Source organism: Anopheles funestus, chromosome 2RL (genome assembly GCF_943734845.2).
Source record: "Anopheles funestus chromosome 2RL, idAnoFuneDA-416_04, whole genome shotgun sequence".
NCBI classification, from domain to species: Eukaryota; Metazoa; Arthropoda; class Insecta; order Diptera; family Culicidae; genus Anopheles; species Anopheles funestus.
The window spans coordinates 85,479,763-85,497,125 of NC_064598.1; the positions used below are offsets into that span (position 1 = coordinate 85,479,763).

The 17,363-nt window shown below is 46.9% G+C and overlaps 5 protein-coding genes across 5 annotated transcripts; 1 reads left to right on the forward strand and 4 right to left on the reverse strand.

Annotated features, from left to right (window-relative positions):
* The first annotated feature begins 84 nt into the window (after nucleotides 1–84).
* Nucleotides 85–9,891, forward strand: LOC125763323 (myosin-VIIa-like). The gene is made up of 11 exons (XM_049426293.1): nucleotides 85–505; nucleotides 1,546–1,683; nucleotides 1,773–1,895; nucleotides 1,976–3,094; nucleotides 3,162–3,677; nucleotides 3,766–4,638; nucleotides 5,953–6,153; nucleotides 6,220–8,007; nucleotides 8,076–8,191; nucleotides 8,259–8,421; nucleotides 8,493–9,891. The coding sequence occupies exons 1-11, from the start codon at nucleotides 485–487 to the stop codon at nucleotides 9,777–9,779; spliced, it is 6,345 nt and encodes a 2,114-aa protein (XP_049282250.1). The 5' UTR covers nucleotides 85–484; the 3' UTR covers nucleotides 9,780–9,891.
* On the reverse strand, nucleotides 9,878–11,921 carry LOC125763333 (zinc carboxypeptidase-like). Its single transcript, XM_049426324.1, has 5 exons — nucleotides 11,119–11,921; nucleotides 10,664–11,045; nucleotides 10,513–10,600; nucleotides 10,158–10,448; nucleotides 9,878–10,076 (listed from the first exon to the last, which is right to left on the reverse strand). Exons 1-5 carry the CDS (start codon nucleotides 11,409–11,411, stop codon nucleotides 9,883–9,885), a joined length of 1,248 nt encoding a protein of 415 aa, XP_049282281.1. The 5' UTR covers nucleotides 11,412–11,921; the 3' UTR covers nucleotides 9,878–9,882.
* Nucleotides 11,922–11,983: 62 nt separating this feature from the next.
* On the reverse strand, nucleotides 11,984–13,657 carry LOC125763331 (zinc carboxypeptidase-like). The gene is made up of 6 exons (XM_049426322.1): nucleotides 13,473–13,657; nucleotides 13,267–13,403; nucleotides 12,819–13,200; nucleotides 12,672–12,759; nucleotides 12,321–12,611; nucleotides 11,984–12,255 (listed from the first exon to the last, which is right to left on the reverse strand). Exons 1-6 carry the CDS (start codon nucleotides 13,635–13,637, stop codon nucleotides 12,062–12,064), a joined length of 1,257 nt encoding a protein of 418 aa, XP_049282279.1. The 5' UTR covers nucleotides 13,638–13,657; the 3' UTR covers nucleotides 11,984–12,061.
* Nucleotides 13,658–13,858: 201 nt separating this feature from the next.
* On the reverse strand, nucleotides 13,859–15,521 carry LOC125763330 (zinc carboxypeptidase-like). The gene is made up of 3 exons (XM_049426321.1): nucleotides 15,097–15,521; nucleotides 14,133–15,036; nucleotides 13,859–14,062 (listed from the first exon to the last, which is right to left on the reverse strand). Exons 1-3 carry the CDS (start codon nucleotides 15,247–15,249, stop codon nucleotides 13,860–13,862), a joined length of 1,260 nt encoding a protein of 419 aa, XP_049282278.1. The 5' UTR covers nucleotides 15,250–15,521; the 3' UTR covers nucleotide 13,859.
* A 100-nt stretch (nucleotides 15,522–15,621) lies between these two features.
* On the reverse strand, nucleotides 15,622–17,359 carry LOC125763332 (zinc carboxypeptidase-like). Its single transcript, XM_049426323.1, has 5 exons — nucleotides 17,151–17,359; nucleotides 16,946–17,082; nucleotides 16,383–16,849; nucleotides 16,021–16,311; nucleotides 15,622–15,939 (listed from the first exon to the last, which is right to left on the reverse strand). The coding sequence occupies exons 1-5, from the start codon at nucleotides 17,304–17,306 to the stop codon at nucleotides 15,740–15,742; spliced, it is 1,251 nt and encodes a 416-aa protein (XP_049282280.1). The 5' UTR covers nucleotides 17,307–17,359; the 3' UTR covers nucleotides 15,622–15,739.
* Nucleotides 17,360–17,363: the final 4 nt, after the last annotated feature.

The following is a 17,363-nucleotide window of genomic DNA, read 5'->3' on the forward strand; positions in this document are numbered from 1 at the left end:
GTAAAGCTATATGTGGGTTTACTTCACGGAAGAAGTTATCACCGTCGTTCTACAGATAACGAGCCTCAATAATTGATAACACGTTTCTGTTGCGATATCATACGAATCTCAGCCCCGTACAGTCGCTGGCGATTGATTGAATTGAACCAGTGCACTAGGTACCGGCGGTAGAGGTAATAGACGTTCTTCGTAGCCCTCGCGAACACGCGTTGATTCGTACCATTAAGTGATTTTTGTGTAATCGGTAGATATCGTGAAAAGTGCACCCGATATTTGCCTACTGTACCATCGTATAAAGTGTTACAAAGTTAAATAGGTGGAAAATTACAAACGTTACTCCGATACGAATAGATCGCGTGAAAGCACAAATCACCTCAAAAGCCTGGTGACGTTGCAACCGAACTCCGTCCATCCGTCCTCCGCTTCGATGACAAGTACAGGAAGTGTGTGCTGCTGAGGAGAAGCAAAAATTCTGTTTATCACGATGGACACCAAAGAGGAGCTTGTAAGTATTGCCTACCAGCCCCCTTAAGTTTTGTCCCTGCAAGGTAACATTCCACCGGTGTTAGTCATTGATAACGGCACCTGTCGGTAGAAGGATAAGCAACGTCAAGCGTTACGCGCCACCTCAACGCATGTCTACTACCGTCCGATTCCGTGTAGCAAGGGTGGGTGGATGGTAGCCATAAAAAAAACACAGGGTATCGAGAAGAGATGTTTCCCTGTGGAGCATTTTGATGACGAGTCCGATACAGCTCCGTTAGACTCCACGATTGTAACGTCCACAGTGTCGATGAAAAGTTGATAAGTGACTTCATTTTGATAGTGGACCGCATGGACGTAGCGCTGTTTTGAGGAGCCTGTGTGATATGGTACCGTACGCTCAAGTGCATTAACTATACAGTGTGATATCAGAACACGGACATGGTATGGTGGTGTTGTTGATTGGCATGAAGGCGTTTGCTAATTATGTTATGAAAAGCACAGTAAAACGGGAACGCCGAACATCTAAGATTGTGCCGTATGTTGCACATGTGGCTTTATCGTGGAGCTCTTATCAAACAGGACAGGGTGGAAAGTAGTACCAACGGAAAAGTAATTTGAGTGAAATTTAAATCCAGTTCAAAATGGTAAAATACGCGTTAATCTTGTTCAGTTGATAAGGATTATAGCAAGGTTAGCGAGGCTTTTGTGTGCTGTTTAAGAAGGCACAGAAGTATCTGGTCCATGATAAGTTTCATGTTTTGAAAAACGACGCACTGTCTGGCCGTGTCTTGGAAAAACTAAACAATTAAGGATATTAATTTTAAATTACAAGATAAGTAGCTTAAGGATGAGTATATCATCAAACAATGGCAACAACAGAAAGGTATCTCGATAAGCCAAACCCGGATCTTTCCTTGCTATCAAGAAGATTAGATAATGAATTTCCTGGGTACTCACTTAATATGATTGGTGCCTTTGACGCATGTGTTCCCAAATGTTGCTATTAATATTTAAGATGTTTAAATAATGATATTTATGTTTTGTGCATGCTTTACATAGGGTGAATGGGTTTGGATCCAGCCAAAGCATAATCATGAGTTTGAACTACCGTATGCTGGGCGTGTTCTTCGTACTCACGAAGGCCGCACGTTGGTCGCCAACGATGATGGAGAAGAGTTCTGGGTTAAGGACACTGAGGTAAGTACACCGGGTAGTTCTCCAACAAATTGAACGTCCCCTCCGCGGTCCAACTTATGTGGCTTTATTTTCTCTTCTCACGCTACCAGATAATCAAACCGATGCACGTGTCGTCACAGAAAACGGTACACGATATGATAACGCTGGGCGACCTCCAGGAGTACGCCATACTGCGTAATCTCATCGTTCGCTACCGGCAGAAGCAAATTTATGTAGGTCAATCAGTGTGGCCCCCAGCTGTTCCGATTGATGTGATCTTGCGTATTGATTATCTTTCTCATTCTCTCACCAGACGTACACGGGCAGCATGCTGGTTGCGATAAACCCGTACGAAATACTACCGATCTACACGTACAACGAGATCAATCTGTACCGTGACAAGAAATTGGGTGAGCTGCCGCCACACATCTTCGCCATCGGGGATAGTGCGTATCAGGAGATGAAGCGCGAAAAGCGTGACCAGTGTATCGTGATCAGCGGTGAGTCCGGTGCGGGCAAAACCGAAAGCACCAAGCTGATCCTGCAGTATCTGGCCGCGACTAGCGGGAAGCACTCGTGGATCGAGCAGCAAATTATCGAATCGAACCCCATTCTGGAAGCGTTCGGCAATGCGAAAACGATGCGCAATGATAACTCGTCCCGGTTTGGCAAGTACATCGATGTACACTTCACGACCGAAGGTGCGATCGGTGGGGCACGGATCGAGCAGTACCTGCTGGAGAAGTCACGCATTGTGCGGCAGAACAAGGGTGAGCGTAACTATCACATCTTCTACTCGATGTTGGCCGGTATGACGAAGGAAGAGCGGAAACGGCTCGATCTGGAGGATGCGCCGAAAGCGTACGCGTATCTTACCAGTGGCCAAACGCTGCTCTGCGAGGGACGGAACGATGCGAAAGAGTTTGCGGATGTACGGTCCGCCATGAAGGTGCTCGCATTCGACGATCAAGAGATTCAATCGATACTGAGCCTGCTGGCGGCCATTTTGCATATGGGAAATGTGAAATATAAAGCGACCGTTGTGCAGAACATCGATGCAGTGGAAATTAACGATACGTTGAACGTGGGACGAGTTGCGATACTGCTCGGTGTTTCCAAAGCTCAGCTCCTGAGTGCTCTAACGCGCAAAACCATTATAGCTCACGGCGAGCGTGTTGTGTCGCAGCTGTCCAAAGATCAAGCACTGGAAGCGCGGGATGCGTTCGTGAAGGCAATCTACGGCAAACTGTTCATCACGATCGTGGACAAAATCAACAAGGCGATCTACAAATCATCGAACAAGGGACGACTCTCGATCGGTGTGCTGGACATCTTCGGGTTCGAACAGTTCGAGGTGAATAGTTTCGAGCAGCTGTGCATCAACTATGCGAATGAGAATTTGCAACAGTTTTTCGTGAAGCACATCTTCAAGGTAAGAAGAGTCCCGATGGACTGTTGGGACAGTGTGAACATACAGTTGACTATGGTTTCTTCTCTAGATGGAGCAAGCGGAATATGCCAGGGAGGGTATCAACTGGACCACGATCGATTTCATCGACAACCAGGAAATTCTGGACATGATCGGCATGAAGTCACTAAACCTTATGTCCCTGATCGATGAAGAAACACGCTTTCCCAAGGGTACCGATCTGACGATGCTGTCCAAGCTGCACACAACGCACGGTTCGAAAACGGTGTACGTTAAGCCAAAGTACGACAAAGATCCGGCCTTCGGAGTGCAACACTTTGCGGGCGTAGTGTTTTACCGTGTGGACGGTTTCCTGGAAAAGAATCGCGACTCGTTCAGCCCCGATCTTAAGGAGTTGGTAACGAAAAGCACTAACGAATATTTGGTGGCACTGTTCGGTACGGATGATTCGCTCGATACGACCAAACGCTCGATGACACTGTCGCTACAGTTTAGGAATTCACTCGATTCGCTAATGCGCACGCTTTCGTCATGCCATCCGTACTTTATACGCTGCATTAAGCCGAACGATGTTAAGCGGCCTAAGGTAAGTGTGTATCGAAGCTGAACGATTTGCAAAATGTAATCGGTTAATGTGTAATTATTCTTCTTTTTTCCTCCTTTTTTTATTGTAGATCATCGATAAGACACTGTGCGTACGGCAGCTACGATACTCAGGTATGATGGAGACGGCCAAGATAAGAAAGGCTGGATATGCAATTAGACACACGTACCGAGAATTTGTCGATCGGTATCGGCATCTCGTGGCGGGTATAGGGCCCGCACACAAGGTAGACTGTGTGCAGGCTGCGAAAGATATCTGCAAGAAGGTGCTCGTCACAATTCCGGACGACTATCAGTTCGGCATGACGAAGGTGTTCCTGAAGGAAAGTCATGATTATCTGCTAGAATCGGAACGGTCACGGGTCTACCTACACTATGTCGTACTGATTCAGCGCGCCTTCCGGAAGGTACTATTTTGGAGGTACTTGCGCCGTTATCGCCAGGCAGCAATCACAATACAGAAGCACTGGCGCGCAAGAGGATACCGTGCGGACTATCTGAAGATGCGCAACGGCTATCGACGTTTGCAGGCGGTAATCAAGTCACGGACGAAAACGTACGCCTTTGGACGGCTTCGCGGTGCGATGGTACAGCTGCAGGCACAGTGCCGCGGGTACCTGACCCGCAGGAACTTGCGTGACAGGATCACGTACCGTGCGAGACGTATGAACGAAATCATTGCGATACAGCGCACGGAAGAGTTGCAGTTCCGCAAGTCGGGCAATGCGCGCTGGAAGGAGGACGCCGAACACAACTACTGGTTGCGGATTGACGAGCTGAACCGGGAGATGACGTACCAGCAGGAAGCGCGCAAGGCAACGGTGGTACTTTCGCAGCCCACCATCAACGTGGAGGAGGACAACAAGATTGTGGACGACGTGTTCGGGTTTCTGGAAGGTACTACGAGCCCCGAGCCGGTACCGAAACGGAAACCATCGCTAGCCGTAAGCAAAATGCGCCAGTATTTCGAAGAGAAGAGTCGCAACAAAAAGATCATCCCCACCAAGCTCCTTTCACGTCCGGTTAATTACTACGAATCATCTAGATTATAAGTGGTTCATTGCTCTCGAAACACAAACACACCCACGATGCTCTCCTACACCATGCACCTGTCACTCGAAAAAGATACTACTATACTTAGCCATAGAATGCACTTATAGCGCTCACTACTCACGCCGCCAGCTAACGCATCGATCATAACGATCGTGTGTGTTTTTTTATGACAAAACAGGCGCCACATAGCAAAGAAGAAAAAAGAAACAACTAAACTAAGCTAACAACAACACAAAACGGGGGGAACTTTAGATGATATTTTGTAAATAAACCAGCACACTTAATCTCCCCCATCATTGCACCCCGCTCGAAATAGAAGTAGTGAAAAATGTATATACAAGATTAGACTTCCGGTATAAAGAACGCTACGGTGACTCAGATGCGGCATGCGTCACTTGTGACACATAAAGCCGAAGTAATACGGCACAGTTTAATACGGCAATCATGAGACACGGATGAAGATGGATTTGTTTTGGGCCAAGAGGCATTACTCAAGCGCCGCCAAAGAGTTGGCATATTTGCAGACTGAACGCTGAGGGCCGACTGTGCGAAAGCCCTTGCTGGTTCACCGGCTGCTAGACGTTTGACGGATAGCTACGATATCAGTTTCTTATCGGTCAGTTTCTAAGCCATTAGCTTACAGTACATGACAACTCCTACACGCACGTCAAGATATCGTTGCGCACAGCGTACCGCCCAACGATGATTGATCAGCCGAGAAAGACGCTTAGCCAAGACGGAATGCGTGTGTTCGGAAGTGGCCCTTTTATGGTGTTGCTTTAGGTTTCTCGTTTCCGCGTTCCGTTAAATTGGAGGTTTAGACTTTTTTTCTTGGGCATTTACAAACCAATCAAAGACACGTTGTAAAATCTGTAGATAGCACTAATGATAGCATAAGACCATAAAAACACAAACAGTACATAATGGAATGTATATACAAACACATACACACACACCATTCGAAATATTGCTTTCTAACAACGATGACACAAACACCTCATACAACTACATGTATCATATAGCATCATGTACACAACCAACTAGTGGTGGTCTGGCCTTCTCAAGGTCGATCAAGATACACGCCCCATGTACATAAGGGATATCTCATCATGTTAGCGTATATAAAGTACTTTTCTTCGATCTAATGGTAAGGGCATCTGAGTAGGTCACCTTACTAATGTTCCCTATGCCATCCGTATCACTAGGGTGCTGAGCAGCCAGAGGAAGCAGGTCAGCAGAACGTACAGGAGCAAACGGTTTCTTATCGCGAGGATTTATCCGACTACAACTTTTCCAAATTTGCGGCAACTTACTTTGCGAACAATGCGTCTTATCAGTTCAGCAAGCGAAAGCTTAAATCCTCTCTGCTTGACCTCTACAGCACGGCTGATGTTATATCCGCACAGGTAAAACAATGGTCCCCCCAGGATCAATCATTCAATTATTGTATTAATTTGCTTCCCATGCTTCAGGCACTTTGGATCACCATTCTACGATTCATGGGTGATATGGCGGATGCAAAGTACGAAGACGAAAGTGACGAATCAAAGCACAAGCCAGTAATGCAGCGTGTCTCCACCACACTGGGACGCAATTTTGCGAAATCCAAAGACTTCCAGGCATTCCAGGAGACGCTGTCGGAGCATGATCGAAAGATGATACATCGTACATTGAAGAAGAAGTCGAAAATTCCAAACGAACTGAAATCGATCATCGAGAACAACGAGGAAATTACGGACTATCAGGAATTTCTGAACAGTCGTAGCAACAATCTGGACAAGCTGCACTTTATTATTGGTCATGGTATCTTGAACAAGAATTTGCGCGATGAGATATTCTGTCAGATTTGCAAACAGCTTACCAATAATCCGACCGCTACCTCACACGCTAAGGGTTGGATCTTGCTATCACTTTGTGTGGGTTGTTTCCCACCATCGGAGCGATTCGAGAAGTATTTGCGTTCCTTCATCAGAGATGGTCCGGAGCTGTATGCACCGTACTGTGAGCATCGGCTCGATCGTACGCTTAAGAACGGTACGAGACGTCAGCCTCCCTCGTTGATGGAGTTGCAGGCGACTAAAACGAAAAAACCGATGAATGTTAGTGTGATCCTAATGGACGGCACAAACCGGCCCGTCGAAACGGACTCGGCAACGACGGCTAGCGAATTGTGTGAGAAGGTAAGCGATCTGGTCGGATTGAAGGATCGTTTTGGTTTTTCCATTTTCATCACGATGCAGGATAAGGTACTATCGCTTCAAAGTGGCCGTGAGTTTCTGATGGATGCCATATCAAACTGTGAACAGTTTGCGAAGGAGCAAGGCCTTAGTGAACGGGCAGCCGATTGGAAGATATTCTTCCGCAAGGAACTGTTCGCTCCGTGGCACGATCCAGCAATTGATCCGATCGCAACGGGGCTGATCTATGCGCAGATAGTACGTGGATTGAATTTGGGTGAGCTAGTTAGCAATTCGGATAAGGATCTGGCAATGCTGGCGGCACTGCAATACTTTGCCGAGTATGGTAGTGAGATGAATGTAAAGACACTGCAGGAACGACTGAAGGATTTCGTGCCGCGAAGCGTACTGCGGTCGGAGACGGCTCCACGTTGGATGCAAATGATAGAGACCGCGTTCAAAAAGAGCCGCTGCGTGAAGGAGTTCCTGCAGAGAGCTGTAGCCAAGGAGGACATTGTGCTGTTTGCGAAGATTACGTGGGGTATGATGTTTTCCCGTTTCTTTGAAGCCGTCCAGTCCGGTGGTCCGTCGCTCGCTTCGGCAAACATTATTATTGCGGTCAATTGGTCCGGTTTGTTCTTTGTGGATGAGCAGGAACAGGTGCTGGTGGAACTGTCCTACCCTGAGGTAGTCCATGTGAGCTGTGAGGAAGATGGTGAAACGGAAGTAGGCACACTGTATCTGGGCACGATTCAGGGGGAGGAATTCAGCTTTAAAACGTTCGATGCACGCGTTGTTTCCGAGCTGGTCAACTTTTTAATCGATGGATTGAAAAAGCGAAGCATCTATGCGGTAGCGATACAGTCGTACAAATCGGACACCACCGATGATACGGTGCTGACCCTTCTGAAGGGAGATCTTATAGCGCTTGGGCAAGGTTTTACTGGAGAATCGATTATGGCTGAAGAATCTACCTGGGGTTATGGAGAATGCAATGGAAAGTCTGGCTACTTCCCAACGGAATCGATCTACATCCTACCGACGATTATGCCGCCGTCAGGTGTGGTGTTGAATTTCTACAAGGTAACGATCGTTTTAATGCCATCTCATTTATGGCTTCATATGATTAAACTCAATTACCTCTTTTACAGAAAGAAAATGCGGTTAAAAGCAAGAAGCATGCTGGTCCTATTTACAACACTGTACAGAGAAAGAAGATGCACACACTACAACGATTCGCTACGGATCACTTTAGAGCAGCAATTGCGTAAGTGTGAAATCATTTAAAGGATGCGAAATTTTTGTATTAACATACTTTTCTCTCTGACACGTAGAACTGTATCCTCCGCCACAAGTATTAACAGTGTGCGCAAGTCAACGGTGGAAGAGCTCTGGAAACATACAAGGGATCCAATGAAGGCACCACTTCTAGAGCGGCTTCAAAATGATCGTGCCAAATGTGACACTGCTTTGATGATTTTCACTCTAATTCTGAAGGTACACCTTACAGACACTATTTGTAATGCCATTTGTACTACTCTTTATATGTTCTTCCAAATTTCCCTCAGTATATGGGTGATCTTCCAAAAAGCCGCGAGCAGATCGATGTCAGTAAAATATTCACCCCAGCAATGGTGGATGATCTGCTGCGGGATGAAGTTTACTGTCAAACTATGCGCCAGCTGACCGAAAACAAGATCCAAATCAGCGAAGAACGTGGCTGGGATTTGTTGTGGCTAGCCACAGGGGTGATGGTTCCCAGTCAGGCATTGCAGAAGGAATTGTTTATGTTTTTGCGCACACGTAAACATCCCATCGCGGTGGACTGTTTGCAGAGGTTGCAGAAAACGATAAAGCTAGGTTCCCGGAAGTACCCACCGTACATTGTGGAGGTGGAAGCGATACGCTATCGTACGGTCGAGATCTATCACAAGGTGTACTTCCCGGACGATACCGATGAAGCGTTCCAGATAGAGTCATCCACAAAGACGAAGGATCTTATACAAACGATCACCCGTCGGTTGGAGCTGAAGTCTAGCGAGGGATTCAGTCTCTTCATCAAGGTGATGGATAAGGTACTGTCGGTGCCGGAAGAATATTTCCTGTTCGACTTCATCTACGAACTGTTGGAGTGGTTACGTGAGACACATCCTTCACGAACGAACGACAATCGCATCCAGTGCGAGTACCAGCTGTTCTTCATGAGAAAGCTCTGGATCAACGTAGTGCCGGGGCGGGATCGTAATGCGGACGAGATATTCCACTTCCATCAGGAGGTGCCGAAACTGCTGCAGGGATACTATCAGCTCACCAAGGAGGAAGTCGTCGATTTGGCAGCATACATCTTCTGGGCACAGTATGAAGTCTCCGATCAGATGCTGTTGGGTAAGAGCTTCCACGATTACCTGCCCATGCTCGTCGCAAAGGATGCAGAGCGGCTACAAAAACTAGATCACTGGAAGCGAGACATCATAGCGAAAATTGACTCCGTCAAGGGAATCAGCGTGAGCGAGGCTAAGCTAGCTTTCCTGAAGCTGATGCAGCAATTTTCGATGTTCGGATCAACGTTCTTTGTGGTGAAACAAGCGACCGATCAAAACTTACCACCGACCCTGCTGATAGCGATCAATCGATCTGGTTTCCATCTGATAGAGCCACATACGAAAGAGGTACTGCACAGCTACAGTTACACCGAGCTAAACTTCTGGAGCTCGGGCAACACATTCTTCCATATCAAGTTCGGTAACATGATGGGATCGACGAAGCTGCTGCTGGAAACGAAGCAAGGATACAAAATGGACGAACTGTTGGCGTCTTACATACGTCACTTCAAGGCACAGGCGCAACGGAACTGAGAGGTGGCTGTAGATTGGATTGCAGATAAGGAGAGTGTCGTACGCGCAAACCGTTTAATTTAGTCGTAATGCTTTATTGGATAGGCAATAAAATCAAAACATTTTAGACGTATCCAAGGATCTTAGCTTCGGCAACGAAGGCAATGATTCCGTTGAGTGTTTCCTGGGCGTTAGGGATGATCTGATTGGCAGGGAGAACGAATCCAGTCGCACCGGTGTCACGGAACTCGAAGGTATATCCCAGCCTGGTGCCATGAACTCCTACGAAGTAGTCTACCGTGCTTCCGGAGGTAGTGTCTGTGAGAAATAAGAGATGAAAACGGGATCCATTTTTTAATCGTACTCCCGTACTCTCATGCTGGCTATTCGAGTACTTACACAAAACACTGGCACTGTTTCCATAAGTGTAGCGCGTTCCATAAGTAGCCTGGATGGCTGCAGCGGTAACAGCGGCAATACGTTGCAAGTCGGCCTCATTGGACGGCAGTGGGGCACCACTGTATCCGAACGGTGTCAGCAGATACTGGCCGTACGAGTGGAACGAAAACTGGATGTTAATTCTGTCTGCAATCGTAGCATAGTAGTCAGCCATAGCCCGCGTCTCTGGCTCGGAGAAAGCCACCGGTCCAGCGAAGGTGTCTGAGCAGGGTACGGACGAAGCGCCACCATCTGTAAGGAGGAAGTACACGAGTGTCAAACGTTGTTGCTTGGTCGTTCTTTTAGGCCCACTTACTCATCCACATGTAGTCAAAGTTGCGGTTGGGATCAGTACCAACGCAGAGATCATTGACCGGTTGACGAGTCTTGCGCCATTGACGGTTCTATTGGGAGGAACACGAAGGTAATTAGAAGCGGAAGGACTGAATAGCGTGCACATTACTTACGGTGGTCTTGGTGTAGGTCAAACCATCCGGATTAGCAACCATAATGAAGTACCAATCGTAGTTCTGGGCCAAATCCTGTACAGCTGGGTTGCTCGAAGTGATCAGCTCGTTCAGCAGCCACGTTGCAGTGGCGGACGAAATCCATTCGCGGGCATGGATATTGGCCTCGATGAAGATACCCGGATTGCCCGCCTTATGCGACAACTTGATAGCCTTCAGATCACGTCCCTCGAACGATCTGCCGTACACCGAACCGGAAAGGATGGTTGGGTTCTGGGCCACCAGCTGATCCATCCAGGCGTAGATTTCATCGACGGTGTAGTAATCGGTCCAATCCAAAGTAGCACGAGGACTGCGCTTCGGACGCTCACTGTCGATCACTCTGTGATGGATAGAAGAAAGATGGAGGAATTAATAAGCGCACTGTTTGAGGAGCTTCTGTTCCTCCTTCGTACTTCTGGAAGTCTTCGATTTGTAGACGTGTCTTCAAGGCAAGGGCTGTCGTGATTTCTTCAAAGTGGGCGAATTTGTGCGGCGGGACCACAATGCTAAGGCGCATGTTGGTCTGCACGGGCGATTCCCAGAAGCTGTAGCCATCGGGATTCAGTTCGAGGTGCTGCAGCGCTTGCAGCTGACGGTCGGTTTCGATCGACACCTCGTACACGCGATAGTTGTCGAACCGTGCCTGTTCGGCCGATCCACCGCTGGCAATGGCGGCCAGTACCAGTAACGTAAGCTTGATCCACATCCTTTCAATCGATACCTGAACGAAACGATGGCATATGTGGCCCACTTCGGTGGCTTTTATAGGTGATTCGCTATCTTTTACGGGGTTGGAGGCTCGAATTCGATAATGCTTAATGGGGGTAAATCGGCTAATGACAAAGAGTTAGCCATTCTGTCCTGACGTCTCAATCAGCTGGATAGTATTAGGTGACGCAGGTTATGACCAACGGAATGATTTGCCACAATCACTACGAGAAGAGATAGTATTTGAGACGCGTATTGCTGTATAACTGGAAAGTCCCTATTGATAAGACAATTTTAGATGGTAGCTTTTGATGAAGATAATTTCCATTGAATTGAGCGAAAATATAGCTTCTGGTGGGTCTACAGATAGTAAAACGGTGTTACAACGAAACAAACAAGCCCTATCAATCGTATCAGTATTGTTTTGTGTCCGTCAGGCAAGGGGAAGAAAAGCGATCAACTGAAGGTTCATTTCGTTAGTAAACATAAACTCTAAGTCATCAACCCTTGTCCATGACATAATGAATGCAAAACCCTCAGCGCGATAAGATAAAACGATGCAAACCAAGATAGCATTGTAAAGTTTTTCATTTATTATTGATTTACCGTAGACCGGTAAAACGGGCACCGTATCGACCACATCACCGTTTACATATAGCCCAAAATCTTTGCCTCATCGATCATTCCGACAAACGCTTCCAGCAGTTCCTCGGCATTAGGCACAATTTGATCGGCCGGCAGAATGAAGCCAAACTCTACTTGATCGCGCAATTCGAACGTGTAGCTCAGTGGGATTCCGGCCACAGCAAATGCCCAATCAACCGAAATTCCAGACGCAACATCTGTGGGTTTGATTGAAAGATTTTTAGTGAAATTTTGTTTTAAGGCAAGAATGCCTGTAACTTACAGAGAACTTCAGCCGTAGTTCCTACACGGTATGGCTTGTTGTACAGCTTATACATATCGACCGAGGCACGTTGTCCGATCTGCATCAGATCTTGATAGTTGTGCGCACGTGGTGCATTGTTATAACCGAACGGCAACAGTATGTACTGACCGCGCGAGTGTATCGAAAGCGCAAGTTTTACGTTTGCCGCAATCGATCGGACGAAGGAAGTTAAATTGCTTACTTCAACCTCTGACTCCGGTTCCGGACCGGAGTAAGTGTCCGAACAGGGTGTCGTAGATGTGCCACCATCTGCAATCGAATAAATTCAATGCTAGAGATAGGCTAATAATAGTTACAAACAAAACATACTGTTCCACTGATGATTGAAGTTGCGATTAGGATCAGTTCCGTAACACAGAAGGTTATGTTGGGTCCTTGTTTTACGCCACAAACGTTCCTAGGAAAAGAGTTAAATGCTATACTATCGGAACAGCCCATTTGTTCCCTATCCCTTACCGTGGTGTGCGTGTACGCAAATCCATCCGGATTAGCAACGGGCACAATGTACCAGTCGTAGTTTTCCGCAATATGTCGCACACGGACATCTTCCGAGGTGAGCAGCTCGTTCAGTATCCACGTTATGGAAGCCGAGGTGATCCATTCACGTGCATGAATGTTCGCATCGATATAGATACCCTGATTACCCGGCTTGTAGGAAAGCTTGATGACCTTCATGTCACGCTTTTCGTACGTTTGACCGATTGTTTCCACCGACAGTACCGAACTATACTGGTTGACCATTTCATCGATCCAGGCGTAGATTTCTTCCAGCGTATGATAATCGTCCCATCCAAAACCCTCCACCTTTCTGCGTGCGGGACGTTCTTTGCTAAGAATTCTGGAACAATAAGACGTGATAAGTAGTTACAGTGTAGAGAAGAAAAACGGAATAATGGACAAGTACTGTTGCAAGTTGGTTGTAAGAAGCGTAGTCTGGATCTCATGCTTTCGGAAGAGTCGTTCCATGCTAATCACTTCAGCTGGAGGCACCACAACTTCAACGCTCATATTCACACTTGCCGGGTAGTCTAGAAAGGTGTACTGTAAAGGAATACCAGAGAACTCTTTACTTTCCATCCACTGCCAAGCACTGTCACTCGTTCTACACACCCCATTCGGAAGCGATTCTAGGTTTTGGAGCACCTCAAGCTGGGTTTTCGTAGTGATATCGACCTTGTACACTGCATAGTGTTCGTAACTTAGCTTGCCATGTGCGTAAGCTAGGGAAGTAAGTGCGCTAACCAGCGCTAATGCCAAGATCCGTTTTGTTGCCATCTTTACCAATAGGCAATAAATGAATACTAGCGTCTGTACGTTTTAAGCAATCACAAAGAAGCTTCGCAATTTTTATTGCATCTTATCTGTTTGGTTCATTTATATAAGCCACTGAATACGTTTATCTAGCTGACATGGGAGCTGTATTATACTCGGCGCCCGGAGAGCTGTAAAACATGTCCAGCACAGTGTTTGATTGATTAGACGGTTTGTCTAGGCACTTCAAGATCGCTGAAAGTAGCCCATTGTTTTGGCTTTGGCAAGCATAGCTATCAATGCATCGAGCGTCTCTTCGGAGTTGGGAATTATCTGGTTCGCTGGCAGTACGAACCCGTACGGACCATTATCGCGGAACTCGAAGCACATCGAGATTGGGGTTTTATGATAACCGTGCGCCCAATCGGTTGTGGATCCTGAATCAACATCTGAAATGGAGAGGTGCGGGGATAGAATCACGCGTCTTAAGGTGGATAGATTGTATTAAAAGAAGCTTACACAACACGTCCGCAATGGTACCGAAGGTGTAGGGTGTATTGTAACGGCTAGCAAATCCGTTCGCGGCTGCCTCCGCTATTTCCATCTGGTCGCGATAGTTGTCCGGATAGTCGGCACCTTGGTAACCGTATGGTAGTAGAATATACTGACCGTACGAGTGGAATTGCAGGTGAAACTCAATCCGATCGGCAATCGTTTCATAGTACTCGATCGTATTACGAGTTTCAATTTCGGATGCAGGTTCTGGCCCAGCGTATATATCGTTACACGGTACCTGCGATGCTCCACCCTCCATCCAGTGGTACGGGAAGTTACGGTTCAGATCGACTCCCGCACATAGAATATTGTGTGGATAGCGATTCTTGCGCCACAACCGATTGGTTGTCTTGGTGTAATGGAACCCATCCGGATTAGCTACCGGCATTATGTACCAGTCGTACGAAGTGGCAAGCTCCTGTACCGCTGGTTCGGAAGATGTAAGAAGTTCATTCAGTAGCCAGGTCGCCGTTGCAGAGGTGATCCATTCGCGCGCATGAATATTAGCTTCGAGAAAGATGCCCGGATTTCCAGACTGTTGGGAAAGCTTCACTATCTTCATATCACGACCTTCGTACGATTGTCCAATACTTTGAACGGTAAGAATGGAAGGATACTGCAGTGCTAACCCATCGATCCATTCGTAAATGGCATCTAGCGTTTGGTACTCTTCCCAACCGAACGTTTCACTGCGTTTCGATTTTTTTGGAGGATTTTCCGCATCAAGAATAGCTTGGAAATTGTTGGTAGCCAGACGGGAGCTAAGATGTTCGCTTTGCAAAAGTTTTATATAATCGATCAGTTTTGCTGGAGGTACAAGAACGCTGACATTCATACGCACTTGTGTAGGTGAGTCTAGGAAAATGAACTGTCCAAAATACGGAAGTCAAATTATACATTCTCGCTGTGGTAAGATGATCTTACTTACCCCATCATTTCGTTGCTCTAGCTGCTGCAGTACCTCAAGTTGTCCCCTGTCGGTAATTGCCAAACGAAACAGATGGTAGTTATCGTACCGTACTAGCTCTCCGGATACGGCGACCAAGAACAGGGCAACCAAAACGCCACAGTGTGGTCGCATATTGAGACTTGTCTATTTTGTTTTGAAATTAATGTCACCAAGGTGCTTCTTTTATACCACATTCTTATCCCAAAAAATCTTTTGCACCTGGCCTTTACCGTTAAAAAGTCTTCTCACGCCTTATCTCGGAAGCAATTCAATGAGATACTGTTAATACACCTTACGTTTACGACTTCATGCGTAAAGTCATCAGTGTTGTGTCTATGGACAGAAATCACGCCGAAGCACATGTTTGCCGATCGTTCACGGTACAGTAAGCATATCAGTGAAGGGCAAATCCCCTACACTGTACGGCCGTTATCAATGATGCATTATGGCAAAACATTGAGTATAGTTGTACGCGGAATTGAGGCAGTAAAACCCGATCGGTAGTTGATTCAGTAGCATTGTGCAACACAACCAATGAGCAATGTTTATTATTATGTATCATTTGAAATGCCCACTCTAATCTTATCAATTACAGTGTAACGCAGCTCGCATTATCTACACATTACGCATTAAAGTGACCTAGCTCCTTTCCCTTGCGGAAAAATGCAACCAACCCGTCCAGCACTTCCATCGCGTTCGGAATGATCTGATCCGGGGGCAAAATGAATCCGTAGACACCGTTGTCGCGGAACTCGAACGTGGCAGCAACCGGGGTACCGTGTGTACCGTGGGCCCAATCCGGGGACGATCCCGAAGCAATATCTGTGGAACAGAGTCCATACACACCATTAGCAAGCGTCAATGGAAAAGCGTTTTTTCAACGACAGGGAAACGCCTACGTACACAACACGTCAGCCGTGGTACCGAACTCGTAAGGTGTACCGAACCGATTGTAAATGGCGACGGCGGCCGCTTCACCCATCTCCATCATGTCGTAATAATTTTCAGAGTATTCCGCATTCTGATGACCGTACGGGAAGAGTATGTACTGTCCGTACGAATGGAACGACAAATAGGCGTTCACCTTATCTTTAACGCTCACAAAGTAGTTCATAATGTTTTGAGTTTCGATCTCGGAACCAGCTTCCGGTCCGGCGTACGTGTCCGTACAGGGGACAGCCGATGCACCGCCCTCTGTTAAGAAGTAAAACCCGGTCATACAATGTCGCGAATAGCGCAACCGCTTCGCAAACAATATCACTTACCCATCCAATGGCCAGGGAAATTACGGTTCATGTCCACACCGTAGCAAAGCACATTGTGGGGGTAGCGATTTTTGCGCCACAATCGGTTGGTAGATTTGGTGTAGTTGAGTCCATCGGGATTAACAACCGGCAGGATGTACCAGTCGTAGTTTTCTGCCAACTCGCGTACTTCCGGTGCAGTCGAGGTAAGAAACTCGTTCATCAGCCACGTTACGGTGGCCGACGTGATCCATTCACGTGCATGAATGTTGGACTCGATGAAGATGCCCGGGTTGCCTTCCTTGTACGAAATTTTGACCGCCTTCATGTCACGATCTTCGTACGACTTACCAATCGTCTCTACCGAAACGATCGCTGGAAATTCGGCGACCTTTTCATCGATCCAGCTGTAAATTTCTTCCAGCGTTTGATAATCCTCCCAATCAAAGGCACGTCTCGATCGTTTCGGGCTCTCGTCATCGATGAGCCTAGCGTGATTAAATTGTTTACAGAATATAAGTAAAACGAACTTTGTTAAAACGAGCACTAGAAATAATGCAATCACAAAAATCACTGTCACATACTGTTGGAGATTCGGAACCCTTAAACGGTGCGCTAAGGCCAGCTGGTTGCTAAGCTCATCAAACTCGGCATACTTGTGCGGTGGCACGACAATGTTAAGCTTCATATTGGTCTGCACAGGTGATTCCCAAAAGAGATACTGAAAAACGAAACCCACGTCCGTGAAGTAAAAAGCGACGATTGAACGGTACACTTTAACACACTCACTCCATCCGGGTAACGTTCCAAATATTGCAGAGCTTCCAGCTGCGTTTTATCAGCGATCGCTACTTCGTACACACGGTAGTTATCGTACCGGACTTGCTCTCCACGGAGCAATCCGGTAGCGCAGCACAGCAGCAGTACAACAGCTTTGACGATCATTTCTAGGCAGACACACCTGAAACCGAGTGCATCGAGTGGAACGTTCCTTTTATAGGA

What these genes read in the sequence shown, in the direction of transcription:
- LOC125763331 (XM_049426322.1), bottom strand. Translation starts at nt 13,637, where the DNA reads ATGGCAACAAAACGGATCTTGGCATTAGCGCTGGTTAGCGCACTTACT. An exon ending in CTTCAATCATCAGTGGAACA is followed by an intron (nt 12,612 to 12,671) that starts GTATGTTTTGTT and finishes ATTCGATTGCAG; the next exon opens with ATGGTGGCACATCTACGACA. An exon ending in AACTACGGCTGAAGTTCTCT is followed by an intron (nt 12,256 to 12,320) that starts GTAAGTTACAGG and finishes TCAAACCCACAG; the next exon opens with ATGTTGCGTCTGGAATTTCG.
- LOC125763323 (XM_049426293.1), top strand. Translation starts at nt 485, where the DNA reads ATGGACACCAAAGAGGAGCTT. An exon ending in TCTGGGTTAAGGACACTGAG is followed by an intron (nt 1,684 to 1,772) that starts GTAAGTACACCG and finishes TCACGCTACCAG; the next exon opens with ATAATCAAACCGATGCACGT. An exon ending in ACGATGTTAAGCGGCCTAAG is followed by an intron (nt 3,678 to 3,765) that starts GTAAGTGTGTAT and finishes TTTTTATTGTAG; the next exon opens with ATCATCGATAAGACACTGTG.
- LOC125763333 (XM_049426324.1), bottom strand. Translation starts at nt 11,411, where the DNA reads ATGTGGATCAAGCTTACGTTACTGGTACTGGCCGCCATTGCCAGCGGT. An exon ending in CAAATCGAAGACTTCCAGAA is followed by an intron (nt 11,046 to 11,118) that starts GTACGAAGGAGG and finishes TATCCATCACAG; the next exon opens with AGTGATCGACAGTGAGCGTC. An exon ending in CTTTGACTACATGTGGATGA is followed by an intron (nt 10,449 to 10,512) that starts GTAAGTGGGCCT and finishes TCCTCCTTACAG; the next exon opens with ATGGTGGCGCTTCGTCCGTA.
- LOC125763332 (XM_049426323.1), bottom strand. Translation starts at nt 17,306, where the DNA reads ATGATCGTCAAAGCTGTTGTACTGCTGCTGTGCTGCGCTACCGGATTG. An exon ending in TGGAACGTTACCCGGATGGA is followed by an intron (nt 17,083 to 17,150) that starts GTGAGTGTGTTA and finishes TTCGTTTTTCAG; the next exon opens with TATCTCTTTTGGGAATCACC. An exon ending in TTTCCCTGGCCATTGGATGG is followed by an intron (nt 16,312 to 16,382) that starts GTAAGTGATATT and finishes ACTTCTTAACAG; the next exon opens with AGGGCGGTGCATCGGCTGTC.
- LOC125763330 (XM_049426321.1), bottom strand. Translation starts at nt 15,249, where the DNA reads ATGCGACCACACTGTGGCGTTTTGGTTGCCCTGTTCTTGGTCGCCGTA. An exon ending in TAGAGCAACGAAATGATGGG is followed by an intron (nt 15,037 to 15,096) that starts GTAAGTAAGATC and finishes TATTTTGGACAG; the next exon opens with TTCATTTTCCTAGACTCACC. An exon ending in TACCATTGCGGACGTGTTGT is followed by an intron (nt 14,063 to 14,132) that starts GTAAGCTTCTTT and finishes TCTCCATTTCAG; the next exon opens with ATGTTGATTCAGGATCCACA.